This window comes from Brachyhypopomus gauderio, chromosome 2 (assembly GCF_052324685.1).
Source record: "Brachyhypopomus gauderio isolate BG-103 chromosome 2, BGAUD_0.2, whole genome shotgun sequence".
Classification (NCBI taxonomy): Eukaryota; Metazoa; Chordata; class Actinopteri; order Gymnotiformes; family Hypopomidae; genus Brachyhypopomus; species Brachyhypopomus gauderio.
In genome coordinates, this window is record NC_135212.1 from 1,230,107 (window position 1) to 1,243,654 (window position 13,548).

At 46.4% G+C, this 13,548-nt stretch overlaps 1 protein-coding gene across 5 annotated transcripts in view; it reads left to right on the top strand.

Moving 5' to 3' along the window:
- caskin2 (CASK interacting protein 2) overlaps positions 1-9,750 on the top strand; it is a 50,427-nt gene extending 40,677 nt beyond the window's left edge. For 3 of the 5 annotated variants that reach the window (XM_076981771.1, XM_076981762.1, XM_076981796.1), the window contains 11 exons: positions 822-1,001; positions 1,922-1,999; positions 3,309-3,442; positions 3,673-3,730; positions 3,888-3,982; positions 4,095-4,205; positions 4,306-4,407; positions 4,503-4,641; positions 4,893-6,464; positions 6,734-6,980; positions 7,190-9,750. In XM_076981771.1, coding sequence (XP_076837886.1) covers positions 822-1,001; positions 1,922-1,999; positions 3,309-3,442; positions 3,673-3,730; positions 3,888-3,982; positions 4,095-4,205; positions 4,306-4,407; positions 4,503-4,641; positions 4,893-6,464; positions 6,734-6,980; positions 7,190-7,286 — 2,813 coding nt within the window. In that variant the 3' untranslated portion in view covers positions 7,287-9,750. The remainder of the gene's footprint in view (positions 1-821; positions 1,002-1,921; positions 2,000-3,308; positions 3,443-3,672; positions 3,731-3,887; positions 3,983-4,094; positions 4,206-4,305; positions 4,408-4,502; positions 4,642-4,892; positions 6,465-6,733; positions 6,981-7,189) is intronic. The other 2 variants (XM_076981779.1, XM_076981788.1) reach the window with 2 other exon arrangements.
- Positions 9,751-13,548: the final 3,798 nt, after the last annotated feature.

Consider the following 13,548-nt stretch of genomic DNA (forward strand, 5'->3'; position numbering starts at 1 on the left):
CATCTGTCTTTTGACTCATCAGCATTTTGTCTGACATTTTCTCTCTCACACACAAGCTGCAATAACATCAACTAATGCACTTAATACAGGGCTGAGTCAGTATGATTAATACAGGGCTGGGTCAGTATGATTAATAACGGGCTGAGTTAGTATGATTAATATAGGGCTGAGTCAGTATGATTAATACAGGGCTGAGTCAGTATGATTAATATAGGGCTGAGTCAGTATGATTAATATAGGGCTGAGTCAGTATGATTAATACAGGGCTGAGTCAGTATGATTAATACAGGGCTGAGTCAGTATGATTAATATAGGGCTGAGTCAGTATGATTAATACAGGGTCAGTACGAGAGAAATGGAAGGATGTCTTTAATCAACATGCACTAGTTTCTTCAGGATTATGGGTTGTGCAGTATAAGATCAGAGTCAGACCAGAGGCTTTTGTAAAGATCAGACATTGTTAACCCTTTGTAAACCTCATAATACTCTGACATACCATCACCTGTTTTTTTGCGTTAGCAAAGCTCATCTGCCTTTACATCAGGCACATAATGCAATTTGTGAAAATCAATATTTTTATAGTCTAGACTCCAGACAATCTGTACTCTTGAATACACATCAGATGAACATATAGCAGCAATATGAACTTGACTCTCAGACCTTAAGTTTAAATCAGCGTGTGTCCTCTCAGGTGTCTGCATTGTCTATCTCATCCTTTCCCGCCTGTTGCAACCCATCAATTAAAAACACGATTAACCCCTAACCTCCCATCAGCTTTTGCATTAACCTGCTGCCCCTGTGCTGTCTGTGTTGTCCTGTAGGGGGCACCCTGTCGCGCCACTGCTCCCTGCCCTGCCAGAGACAGCAACAGCTCTCCAGAGCACCCGCCACCTCCACCCTCAGCACCTCCGTCACCCCCCAAACCGACCACTCCTACAGCCTGTATGTCCCTAACGCCCACCTGAGCCTGGCCCAGTCCAGTGGCCTGATCACCAACCCAGGTACACACACACACACACACACACACACACGCGCACACACACACACACACACACTAACACCCACCTGGGCCTGGCCCAGTCCAGTGGCCTGATCACCAACCCAGGTACACACACACACACACACACACACACACACACACACACGCACACACACACGCGCTCACACACACACACACACACTAACACCCACCTGGGCCTGGCCCACTCCAGTGGCCTGATCACCAACCCAGGTACACACACAGTGGCGCAAAAAGGGGGCATGCAGCGTATGCGACGCATAGGGGCGCTGCACTAGAGGGGGCGCCAAATCGATGAGATATAATACTTAATTTGTGTCCATCTTACGTTCGCCACCCCCCGGGTCAACAACTTTCGTTCGGGGGGGCGCCGATAGTATGTTTGCATACACCTCAGAAAGTAAGTAATTGCACCCCTGCACACACACACACACACTCACATACACAGACGTACACACACGCACACACAGACATACACACACAGACATACACACACACACACAGACGTACACACACACATACACAGACGTACACACACACACACACACACACACACACGTACACACATAGACGTACACACACACACTCACACAGACGTACACACACACACACAGACGTACACACACACAGACGTACACACACACACACACACACAGACGTACACACACACACAGACGTGTACACACACACACACACACACACACACACTGCGAGACGTAAGGGTGACACTGCCAGAGTTCGATATCACCTACGCCCACACACAATCCCCCAATGCCCTAGTCTCTCCGTGAGCCCTCTTAGCTTGGGATATGTACCGCAGCTCGAACACGCTCTTGTTGAACACGCCCCCCACCACCACACACACGGAGGCAGGGCGGCCCATACAGTGTTTGTGTCTGCTAGGTGGGTCTCCAAGCAGCCTCTCCCAGCCCGCGCTTCTTTGCCTTGAAGACATTTGGGTTCTGAGGAACTCCGGCGTGGGTAAGACCTGCTCAGCGCCCCAACCCCAACCCCCCCTTTAAGCAGCCCGTAGTGGAGGACAACGCTTCTTCCGACTAGCTTACTGTAATCTGCGTGGCGACAGAAGACCCTGCGCTTGAATGTAGACGTAGAGTCTTATGTGTTTGCGAGCATTAACCCCACCGTGCCTGTGGCTCTCCTCACTGCTGCCTCCACCACAGCCCTGACTCACCCCGCCTCGCCTTACCTCCCTTACCCAGCAGGCTGTGCTCTGCAGGGCCCTTGCTGCCCCGACCCCTCTGGCTGGCCTCGCACTCATTTTGCCAGCCCTGTGATGATGGCATGTTAGCTGCCTACTGAAGATCTCAATGCTGTGTTGCAAAATGCTGTAACAACAATTCACCATGTTCGTATTAGATTTGCAGGCTAGTCCGAATGTGCAGACGCTAGTCCGAATGAGCAGACGCTAGTCCGAATGTGCAGACGCTAGTCCGAATGAGCAGACGCTAGTCCGAATGAGCAGACGCAAGTCAGAATGAGCAGACGCTAGTCCGAATGAGCAGACGCAAGTCAGAATGAGCAGACGCAAGTCAGAATGAGCAGACGCTAGTCAGAATGAGCAGACGCTAGTCAGAATGAGCAGACGCTAGTCCGAATGTGCAGACGCAAGTCAGAATGAGCAGACGCAAGTCAGAATGAGCAGACGCTAATCCGAATGTGCAGACGCTAGTCCGAATGTGCAGACACTAGTCAGAATGAGCAGACGCTAGTCCGAATGTGCAGACGCTAGTCCGAATGAGCAGACGCAAGTCAGAATGAGCAGACACAAGTCAGAATGAGCAGATACAAGTCAGAATGTGCAGACGCTAGTCCGAATGTGCAGACGCTAGTCCGAATGTGCAGACGCTAGTCAGAATGAGCAGACGCTAGTCAGAATGAGCAGACGCAAGTCAGAATGAGCAGACGCTAGTCAGAATGAGCAGACGCTAGTCAGAATGAGCAGACGCAAGTCAGAATGAGCAGACGCTAGTCCGAATGTGCAGACGCTAGTCAGAATGAACAGACGCAAGTCAGAATGAGCAGACGCAAGTCAGAATGAGCAGATACAAGTCAGAATGTGCAGACGCTAGTCCAAATGAGCAGACGCTAGTCCGAATGAGCAGACGCTAGTCAGAATGAGCAGACGCATGGCCCTCCACTCTTCTGAGCCTAGTTGTTAAATACAGTTGTTCACCGGATCTTTTGTCCTCCTCTTTTCTCCGTCTCTTTCTCCTTGTGTCCTGTGTCCCTCTGTCTTCCCCTCCGTCCTCTGGTGTGCCCAACCCTCCAGCGGGAGACAGGAACAGCGTGGGAAGCACTAGCAGTGTTGGGAGCACGCGGAGTGCCGGTAGTGGGCAGAGCACAGAGAGCAACAGCGCCCCCAATGGACCACACCCACACTCCACCAACCCTGATCCCAACAAGGTACACACTCAATTAGATACACCTCAACTCCATCCCAGTTTCAAATGAACCTGCTGATATGTAAAATATCATAACATAATTATAATAGTGTTTGTTTAACTTGAGTCTGTCTCTTTAAGAGTAGGCAAACCAAACTAACTCCTCAGATTCCAATCATTCTGTTTGCATGAAAAAATCAAATAAAATCGGTACTCTGGAAAGTTTGCTAGATCTTGACTTTGTGTTAGCAGCTAGTGCCCCCTGGTGGTGACTCTTTACCGGCCGATCAACAGCCTGACCAATCAACAGGTATGTTTCTACATCCTGTACAGCCAGGTCTTCCTGCTGCAGGCTCTGCACTATATGTGCAATGTAACATTGTTTAAATGAGCACAATGGCTTTTGTATTTAAGTACATTTGTTGTTTTGGTGGTATAAATGGTTTTAAACGGACTGTTTTTCACAGCCATTCCTCGGAGGCCAGTGCTTGCTGTGGCGAGAGCACCAGAGCCTGGTTTCTCACAGCAGTTCATACGACCTCAGCAGCTCCTGGAGGGAAAGGTAAGAACCCAGCAGAACCGAGCGTGCGCACGCGGCTCTCCAGAACTTACTGTTGCGTTAACAAGTTTCCACTGCCAAATCTCAATCGGCGGAACGCCTTGCATGCGTGCAGGACGCTGAGGCCATCTACCAGTGGCTGAGGGACTTCCAGTTGGAGCAGTACACCACCAACTTCCTCAGTGCTGGCTACGACGTCCCCACCATCAGCCGCATGACCCCTGAGGTAGGAACCTGCCCGTGCAGTCCTAAGACTCAACATAAGGCTTTTGTATTACCGTACAAGGCTTTTATACAGAAACTGGGTTATCAACTCTGTTCATCAGGATCTGACTGCTATTGGTGTTACGAAGCCGGGTCATCGGAAGAAGGTCTCACTGGAGATCGGCAACTTAAGCATTCCAGAGTGGTTGCCTGAATACACACCAGTGAGTTGTGTTAGGGTACTGTGTGTGAGAGTTATTTGTTCTTTCTGTCTGTCACTTTCAAACATTTTCTGATCTTTCCCCCATGTTGCTATTAGGCAGACCTGGGTGAATGGCTCAGTGCCATAGGTCTGCCTCAGTACCATAAGAAGCTCTTGGAGAATGGCTACGACTCCATCAACATTGTCCGGGACCTCACATGGGAGGACCTACAGGAGATAGGGATCACCAAGCTCGGTAAGTGGACATGTGTGTCATTCTCTCCATCTGAACACTGGCTCACTATATTGGCTTTTAATTATTTCTAGCAACGTCGGTTTTTAAAGAGAAGTGTCACCTCTTCGAAAAGCTAATATTGAGCTCACGGATGCTTTTGTGAATAACAAATTGTGGTTCTGTGCCATACATTCCAGCGAACTTGCATGCACATAACTGCTGTAATGGATAAGTTCATTGTGATGGTTATGGTGCGTGTGGTCCACCTTCAGGCCATCAGAAGAAGATCATGCTGGCAGTGAAGAAGCTTTGTGATCTCCATAAAGCCCTCCTACAGGCTGAATCGGGTCAGGGCACCCTGCGCCGCAGAACACCCACAGCCCTCGACCTGCTGCCCATTGAGCCACCCGCCTCCGATGGCGACCTCCCTTCCCCCCACACCCCCAAGATGCTCACCTTCCAGGACAGCGAGCTGAGCGCCGAGCTGCAGAGCGCCATGGCCACACACTATGGTGGCGCTCAGGATGGCCTGGCCATCAAGAACGCCACAGCCATGTCCGCAAGCCAGGAGAGCATCGATGCCCGTTCCCGAGGATCAGGACGGTCGCAGGAGCCTTCCGTCACACCCTCCTCATCCTCAGCCACCACCCCTCACAGCCGATCACAGGAGAGCCTGACCAGTGTTGACGGCAGCCCCGTGAAAGAGCGGAACATTCCAGAAGGCCGGGACCAGCAGCAGCGTGCCGTGGGCGGCTCCCCAGGCTTTAAGTCCCCCCCGCTGCATGCCAAGCCCTCACTGAGCACCTCCTCGGCCCAGAAGGCTTTCAGCTACTTGCATGCCAACAGCGGCAGTGTCACCCTGGACCGCCGCTCACCCGGAGTGGCCAAGAAGCGCATGCAGAACCTGACACGCTGTGCCCTGTCGGACGGGGAGCCCGATGAGGAGGACGACGAAGAGTCAGCCCGGCCCGCCATCAACGCCTTGCCCTCCTACGCCACACTGAGCCGCAGGCCAGGCCGTGGGCAGACGTCCCGCCTTCACTCCGCCCCTGAGCAACAAATCGGCCGCAGCCATTCGTTTGCCATCAGGGCTCGGCGCAAAGGACCGCCCCCTCGTCCTCCCAAGCGTCTCAGCTCCGTCTCCAGCAGCTCTACCAGTGGTGAGACTGCGCCGGACTCCCCAGCACCACCTGCAGGCAGGGTGGAGACCGGCAGCCCTGGTGATGTCATAATGGGCCTGAGGGCGGAGCTCCACCAGGAGGTCTCAACCTCGATTTCCAGCTCCGGCGAGGGGTCTAGGAGACGAGCCCTGAGCCAGAGTGACCCCAGCCAGGCCCCTAAGGTAGACGCGGACAGGGCGGTCAAGTCTGACTCCGAGGAAGACGAGGGCTCCAAGGACGCCGGTCTAGAGAACTCGTCCTCTCCCCAGAACAGCTCCAGCGAGTGTTTCCCCTTTGCTGAGGAAGGCAATCTCACCATCAAGCAGCGGCCCAAGGTGGGCGGCCTGCCCAAGGCCGACGGCCCTGCAGAGATGCAGAGGGCCACCAAGGAGCTCGAAATCCCAGAGTTCAACTTGAAGGAGTCGGACACAGTGAAGAGACGCCACAAGCCGAAGGAGAAAGAGCAGCTGACTGCTGTGGGCGGGGCCGGTGAAGCCGATGAACTGCAGGGGCGGGGCGTGGTCAATCTGCGCATCAGCGAGACCGAAACCACTCCAACCTGCCCAGAGCCTCCATCAGCACAACCAGCAAAGGCACCCCCGCCTCTTGCCCCAAAACCAACCAGTCCTCCAAAACCCCCACACCACACCACTAATATCAGACAGCCTGCACCTCCAACCACAGGTACACGCCTTAAGTGAGGCCCCCTAGTGTTTCACTTAGGAAATGAAGCCTTATTTGAGCAAGGAAATTCTCAAAACATGTACATGCAGATTACCATATACACGTGTCAAATTACAGCCTTTGTTAAAAACCACTTCGGGCATTTACTTGCGTTAACATGTACATGTTGCAAATAAGTATTGAGAACAGCAAATCTGTTTTAACACTAAATGCATATTTATATTTGCAGTTCATCTTTATTCTGACTCACGGGCTCCTGTTTTTGTTAGTTTACCCTCCAGCGGGAGGATCGGCGGTGAGCGTGCTGAACGTGGCACAGAGCGTGGCGTTCGCAGCCCCCCCGTCTCTGGCGCCGTGTGCCCCAGTGGCCGGGCCACCGGGCCAGTGCCAGAGCAGCGTGGAGGGGGGCCCCGGGCCCAGACTGGTGCAGCGGCGGCTGGACCACACCAGCTCGTCTCTGGAGGAGGCACTGAAAGCCGTGGAGAGGAAGCTCACCATGGAGGACATGACTGACGGGTGAGGAGAGAGCCTGCGGTACATGAATGTGACCGAGCTGGAAGAGCCCAGGCAGAGATGTGGTTTAGGCTCATGTGTTTGTGTTGTGTGTAGCCCGCGTGAGGAAGAGCACTTTCAACATGACTTTACCTGCATCATGTATCCCAAAGTATGTGTGTGTGCATAACTGTGTCTCTGAGAATTGTGTCTGTGTTGACTTGTTTCAATAGAGTGTGCCAAACAGCGAGGTCTGCAGGCAACATCCTGGATGACATCGGGAACATGTTTGATGATCTGGCGGATCAGCTGGACGCCATGCTGGACTGACCCCCCCATACCTGTGGGGCAGTAGGGCATACCAGCGAGCCCGTTCATCTGCCCACTTCCCCTCTGCTCCCATGAGGAACAGGACTTGCTGCTTGGTGGTGTCCTAGGGAAAAAGTTAAGGGACAACCCGGAAGTTTCTAATAGCCGTTTCGTCCCACGAATCACAAGCACTTAACCCATCTGTCCAGGGAGGTGAGCACAGCCTGCTGCTGCTGCTACAAACATGGCTCACCGCTTCACCTCTCGGCTGGAGAAACTGCCACACCCCAGCAATGGTCTCCTGCTTCGACTGACACAGCTCTAACAATGTACGACTTAACAACCTTTTATTTATTTATTTTTGTCCCTTACGTTTCTCTTATGCCTGCTTATCTTTGGCTGAATTTTTAAATGCAAAACTAACTTATCAGTGTCATACATGTATGAAATGGTTAATGACAAGAAATACTAACAAGACAAGTGGATTCAGATGAACAGGTGCACCAAGGACAATCATTCCTCAATAGCTGAATATTCCTGTACTAAAATGTATTTTAAACTGATTTCAACATGCCTGTATTTTCCTGACCATTTCAATTTTTATATCTGCTAAACCTAGATCTATATTGAATACAGATATTCTCTTTATTAGAATACAACTGTCTTGGTGCCAGTAAAAGATGTTAATGTTTAACATTAAATGTTTAAACATGAATTACACTTCAGCTCTGTGTAAAAGAGACACTAGTCTCAAGTAGTAATGGTTTCAAAGGGAACACGTCAACACTAACGAACTTATTCAGCGACACCAACTACTGCCAGCACGGACCAAGAGCAGCAGTGAACAGACAAAAGGTGATGATCATACTCGTATTCACTATTTTTGGATTTACTTCAACTTCTTACTAGAAAAATAGTATTTAAAAAGTCAAAATATGTATTTTGTACATTAAAGATTTATTTGATTGGGAGCAAAATTGTATGTTCTACCAAAGTATATTTTTTCTTGAAATGTTCTCATGAATTGTTTTTCATGCAGTTAAACTAGAGGTTTTATTGTTTATTGTTAACACTATTACAGTTATTTTTATGTATTGTTCACCATGTTTTGTTAATGTTTCTCTGCTTTCCCCACATTAAAAACAGCTGTCTGTTTACTGTCAGATCATATCAATTGTTGCATTTGCAACAATCCACAGCGCCCAAATGAACACAACCAATTGGAGCCAGTCTCTCTCACTTTTACACACACACACACACACACACACACACACACACACACACACACACTGCCTGAAGCCAGAGGAGGTCAATTGGTTTGTGATCCATTCCCGGAATATACCACTCAAGTAACTTAGAAGGTATTTTGACCATAGTACGTTTATTTTGATACAGTTCGTTTATTGATTATTGTAAGCATACAAATTTCATTTATTATAATTTTCCAAGTTCACTGTCCTGTAAATTGACTCTTCGTCATAAGGTTTGTGTGTGTGTATTATTCTAGTTTTCATAGCCATGCAGGGAAACTAAACTAGCTGTAATGCAGGGTTCCCGCGGGGTCTTAAAAAGTCTTAAAATGTCTGAAATTCAAAACTTTAAATTTAAGGCCTTAAAAGACTTAAAAAACAGCCAGATTTTCATCCAAGGTCTTAAATTTAATTTAGTCAGGTCTTAAAATTTTACCTTAGTTAATTTTAGAAAAGTGTAGTTTAATCGAAACGTCCGGAAGTCAGTTCTGTGTTGTCTGTGTTTGTGCGGGGCTACAGGTGTTGGTACGTGTTAATTAATTAAACTACAAAACCCATAATAACCGCAGGCAGGAAACTGCCCTTGTCACGAAAAGCCTTCACGCAATTTTGTGCCTCATCCCCGCCGTCTTCGCTATCGTCAGTGCCGGGTCCCGCCGGACTCCACCGCAGTATCACTAGTGCTTCGGCTATATGATATTCGGGCTACATTAGGATAGAGTGACGGCAATGTTCCCTGGTTCGAATATCGCGAAAAAGTTTTCGTGTGGACTAAACAAATCGCATATATAGCTAGATTTGGCTTGGCAGACTTCATCAAGAGAGAGTTGATACGCTCTTACCGGGCCGTATGTGTTAATGTTCGATGAAAGCTTTAATTCAACCACAAAATCCAAACGGCTGGATCTTCATGTTCGGTTCTGGAGCAATGGATATGTGCAATCGAGGTACATGGGCTCTCATTTCATGGGCCATGAAACAGCGCAGGATCTACCAAAACTTATCAAAGTAAGTGATCCTTACTTATGCTCCACAGTCTTCTTTTCAATGTGTTAACCATTTTATACAATTAGGCTACAATACAAAAACATCTCAGAACCATGTACTGTCCATGGCATTGAGTTAGAGAAATGTTTCAATGCATGCTAAATCCCAGCTAGAGGAAATAAAAATATATTTACTGTGTTAAATCATGTAAAATAAAAAAAAAACAACTATGCCCTGTAGATGGGTTATGTCATGTTTTGAAACATGTTCCACTGTCCCATGCTCTGTTTCATGGATTGCACATGGTTTTATTTACATTGTACTGATGTATTGCCTTTTAGTGGGCATATATACATAGGGTAAAAACAGGTAGTGTGTCCCAACGTTTTCAATGTTAACATTCAAATTCATATTCAGCATGGCTAGACAAAGTAAGTTGGTTTCATCGGGATAATAAATAGAAAAGGTAGGGGGTTAAAAAAGTTTTGTGTGTTAAGATACAGATGGCCTGGGGAAAGAAAATTCTGAGCCTTTATTTAATTAGTTAATTTTATAATTTCATTTATTTCAGTAATTTAACCAAAATGTAACATTTAATAAATTTTATCAGCTGCAAGGTGTGAGGATTTTGGTCAAACCATGCCTTAGACATACTTGAAGATAGGCTGAGTCTACATGTTGTTAAATGTATAATGTGTGTATGATTATTTAATTTGATGGTGTACGTCTATCTTTTTATTTCTTATTTTCCAACAAGGAGGTGGAGGCAGAAAACATGCAAGAGGACACAATTGTCACACACAGACTCATATGTGACTGTCACAATGCATGGAGGTGTCACAGGTTCCCCTCACCAAGGAACTCTTAGCATCTGTGGGTGCAGCCCGGTCAAAATACTGACTCTTTCTGGATCAGGAATGAATCAGGAAAGAAAAGGAATCCCAGAGCCAGAAAAGAGAGCTGACTGAGCAGTCTTTAGAGGACCTTAAGAAAAGGAAGAAAAGCTTGGAAGACGTGTCCACTTGTCTTGCTAGAGTGGCAGATTCTCTTGCAGAAGAAGCTGAGGGCAAGACTGGATCCAAGATGGCTCCTTTCCAAGTCAAATGCTGAGATTGGTACTGAAAAGGAAGAACTCAGAGATATGTAGGGTGAGGTTGTATGTAGATATGCTAGTGTTGTGTTGGTAAGATTGCTTGGGTTGAGAATGTTACTATTTTGATTATCTGTTTTAATACTGAATTAATGTAATCCTGTAACTAAATTAATCAAAATAAAATGTTTTAAGAGTTTCTGGGATCATTAGATTGTTTCTGGTAATATGTTGTGTTGGTCTTAAATTTCACTGAGAATGGTCTTAAAAGGTCTTAAAAAAGTCTTAAATTTAACTCACTGAAACCTGCAAGAACCCTGTAATGGTGGAATAAAATGACTATATTAAATCGTTACTTTGCAATTATCTGACATTTAATCAGAATCATCTGACAATCAAACAACTTCATGATCATGACTGACCTGCAGCCAAGACCAAAATAAACATTGTTGGTTTTTCAAAGGTGATAAAATCCCCGTCAGTGGAAGGGGTTCAGAACTTGAATACCGAATAAAGTAAATAATGTATTCATTATTCAATATAAATGTAAGTAATACCTTTGTTATTGTAACCCTGTTTAGCTAGCCAGTTAGCCGATTGTTTTGGTAATGACTTTTTTTTTTTTCACATCAAAACAATATTTACCAACCATGTACCTTGTACCTGATTACTTACTGCAGTTAGAACGTAACCATCCTGGTTTCTTTCTATTCATTTTCTTTTGGGCATCTTTTCGATGCTTTTCCAACTGCGGTCAAGCCAGCCTACACTACAAAAATCTTGGTCAAGCCAGCCCCCCTAAAATTTGCGAAGTATACAATAGATTACGGTAATGGGTGATGCGGCCTGTGATTCCACATTCAAATGTAAATGGTGTACAGAATGAGTTTAAAAAAAAACAATAAATAAACAAGTGAATCAGTTAATTCAGAACTAATAAATCATGAATAAAACTTTAATTTATGATGACAAGTATGTCTTTGAAAATAAAAACCTTGAAAGTAAATTTAAACTATTACATTTATGTTACTTTTACTCTGTATTTACAGTGTTAATAAAAGGAATCCCCCTGACTGCACAGAATAATTTCACTACAGAATGGTAGAATACCCAAGTACCCGTCGTTGCAGAATCAAAAGTTTTTTTACGTTTTCTTGTAAACTTAAAAAAACGTGTATTGTGTTATATAAATAACATTCAAAGAACATTTTGATCTTTAAACGGTAAAAGAGTGAATTTATTGGATTTCTATTTCCTGGTCGGAAAACGTAAGCGACACGTAGGAGGAGTTGGATTAGATGCAGCTCCGCCCCCTGGACCGACCAGAAGAAACTATGGACGGTGGGAGGAGTTGGATCTAGATCCAGCTCCACCCCCTGGACGTTTGCTTCTGCAGCGACGGGTATCTCAGAATACCACCTACAGGTGTCACTCAGTCAAGATCAAAAAGATCAGGGGCCTCATGTACGAACGGTGCGTACGCACAAAAACATTGCGTACGCTATGTTTCACGCAAACGGTCAGATGTACGAAATGTGATTTGAACGTGAGAAAGTGCGTAAACCTACGACACCTTCACCTCTGGCGTACGCATGTTTCTAATGTGTTGTCGTCAATTAGCGACACTTAGAGGTGATGCATTGAAATTACAACTATTAAGATATCCTTCACGCACACATTGTAGTAAGCCCTTACTGGGGTAACAAAGTAAATTAATCAGAAAATTAAACAGTAAATTAATCAGACAATTTCACTGCCTTACTGAAATAATCATTCAACGTGTTTCCACTTAGCCTAGATTATATAAACATGCATTAAATGTTGCGCTGGCGTTCTTGGGAGATGGCAGCGTTGGCATTAGGCTACTGGAAGATATCGCTAATGGCCGAATTCGCCGAGAGCGCGTTTTCCGTGACCATTATGATTCTTTAGCCCATGATGATGACTGGATTATAAGCCGTTTCAGATTTCCAAGAACTGTCCTCTTGTGTTGAGTTGGGTCCAGTTTTGGAGAGAGAAACGCGAGGAGTTGCGCATTGCCAGCGACAACGCTCGGCTTCCTGGCAACTGGCTCGTTTCAAAGCGAACTGGCAGACCGGTCGGGGATATCCCAGTCATCTTTGAGTCGGGCCATGCCAGCTGTTTTGGATGGGATCATCTGCATGTCAGCTAGGTATATAAAGTTCCCATATGAAGCGGTTGACCAGGCAAACATTAAAGCGCAATTTGCAGCGATAATGCAACCCTAATATAATCGGAGCGATCGACTGCACACACATTTCTATGAAGGCACCATTTGAGGAGGAATTTGCTTATGTGAATAAAAAGCACTTTAATTCCATAAACGTGCAAATAATCTGTGATGTAAAAACTTACTAATGTAGTGGCACGTTGGCCTGGATCAACCCAATGATTAGTACATCCTTACAAACTGCATGGTTGGGATAAGATTACAAGATAGCAGAGTGTGTGACGGGTGGCTACTTGGTAAGCAACAAAATGTAAGCATTTAAATAAAAGCATTTGACATTTCCAGCTTGGAATAATTCATTTTAAACATGGGTAATTGTTAAATTACTTAGGAAACAGCAGCTACGTGCTCAAGACGTGGCTGATGACCCTTTGTAATCCACAGACTGACCGGGAGCGGAGATACAATTCTCTCCATTCTCGCACCCGGTCAGTCGTGGAGAGGGCGATTGGGCAGCTGAAAAGCCGGTGGCGCTGGCATGTGGGGTCCTGCACAATGTTGCGCACAGGTGTGCCGTGCCATTGTTAGAGGTGGTGGAGCAACCAGTGGACCCAGAGTCAGGACAAATTAATGCGCAGCGCGAATTTTAACCAATTCTTTTATTGAGTCGCTGATGCTAGTGATCGCATCACTGATATTTTTAGGTGCATTATATTATTCTGCCAGTGTGCATTATTCTGACCCCACAACATTTAAAGCTTCACA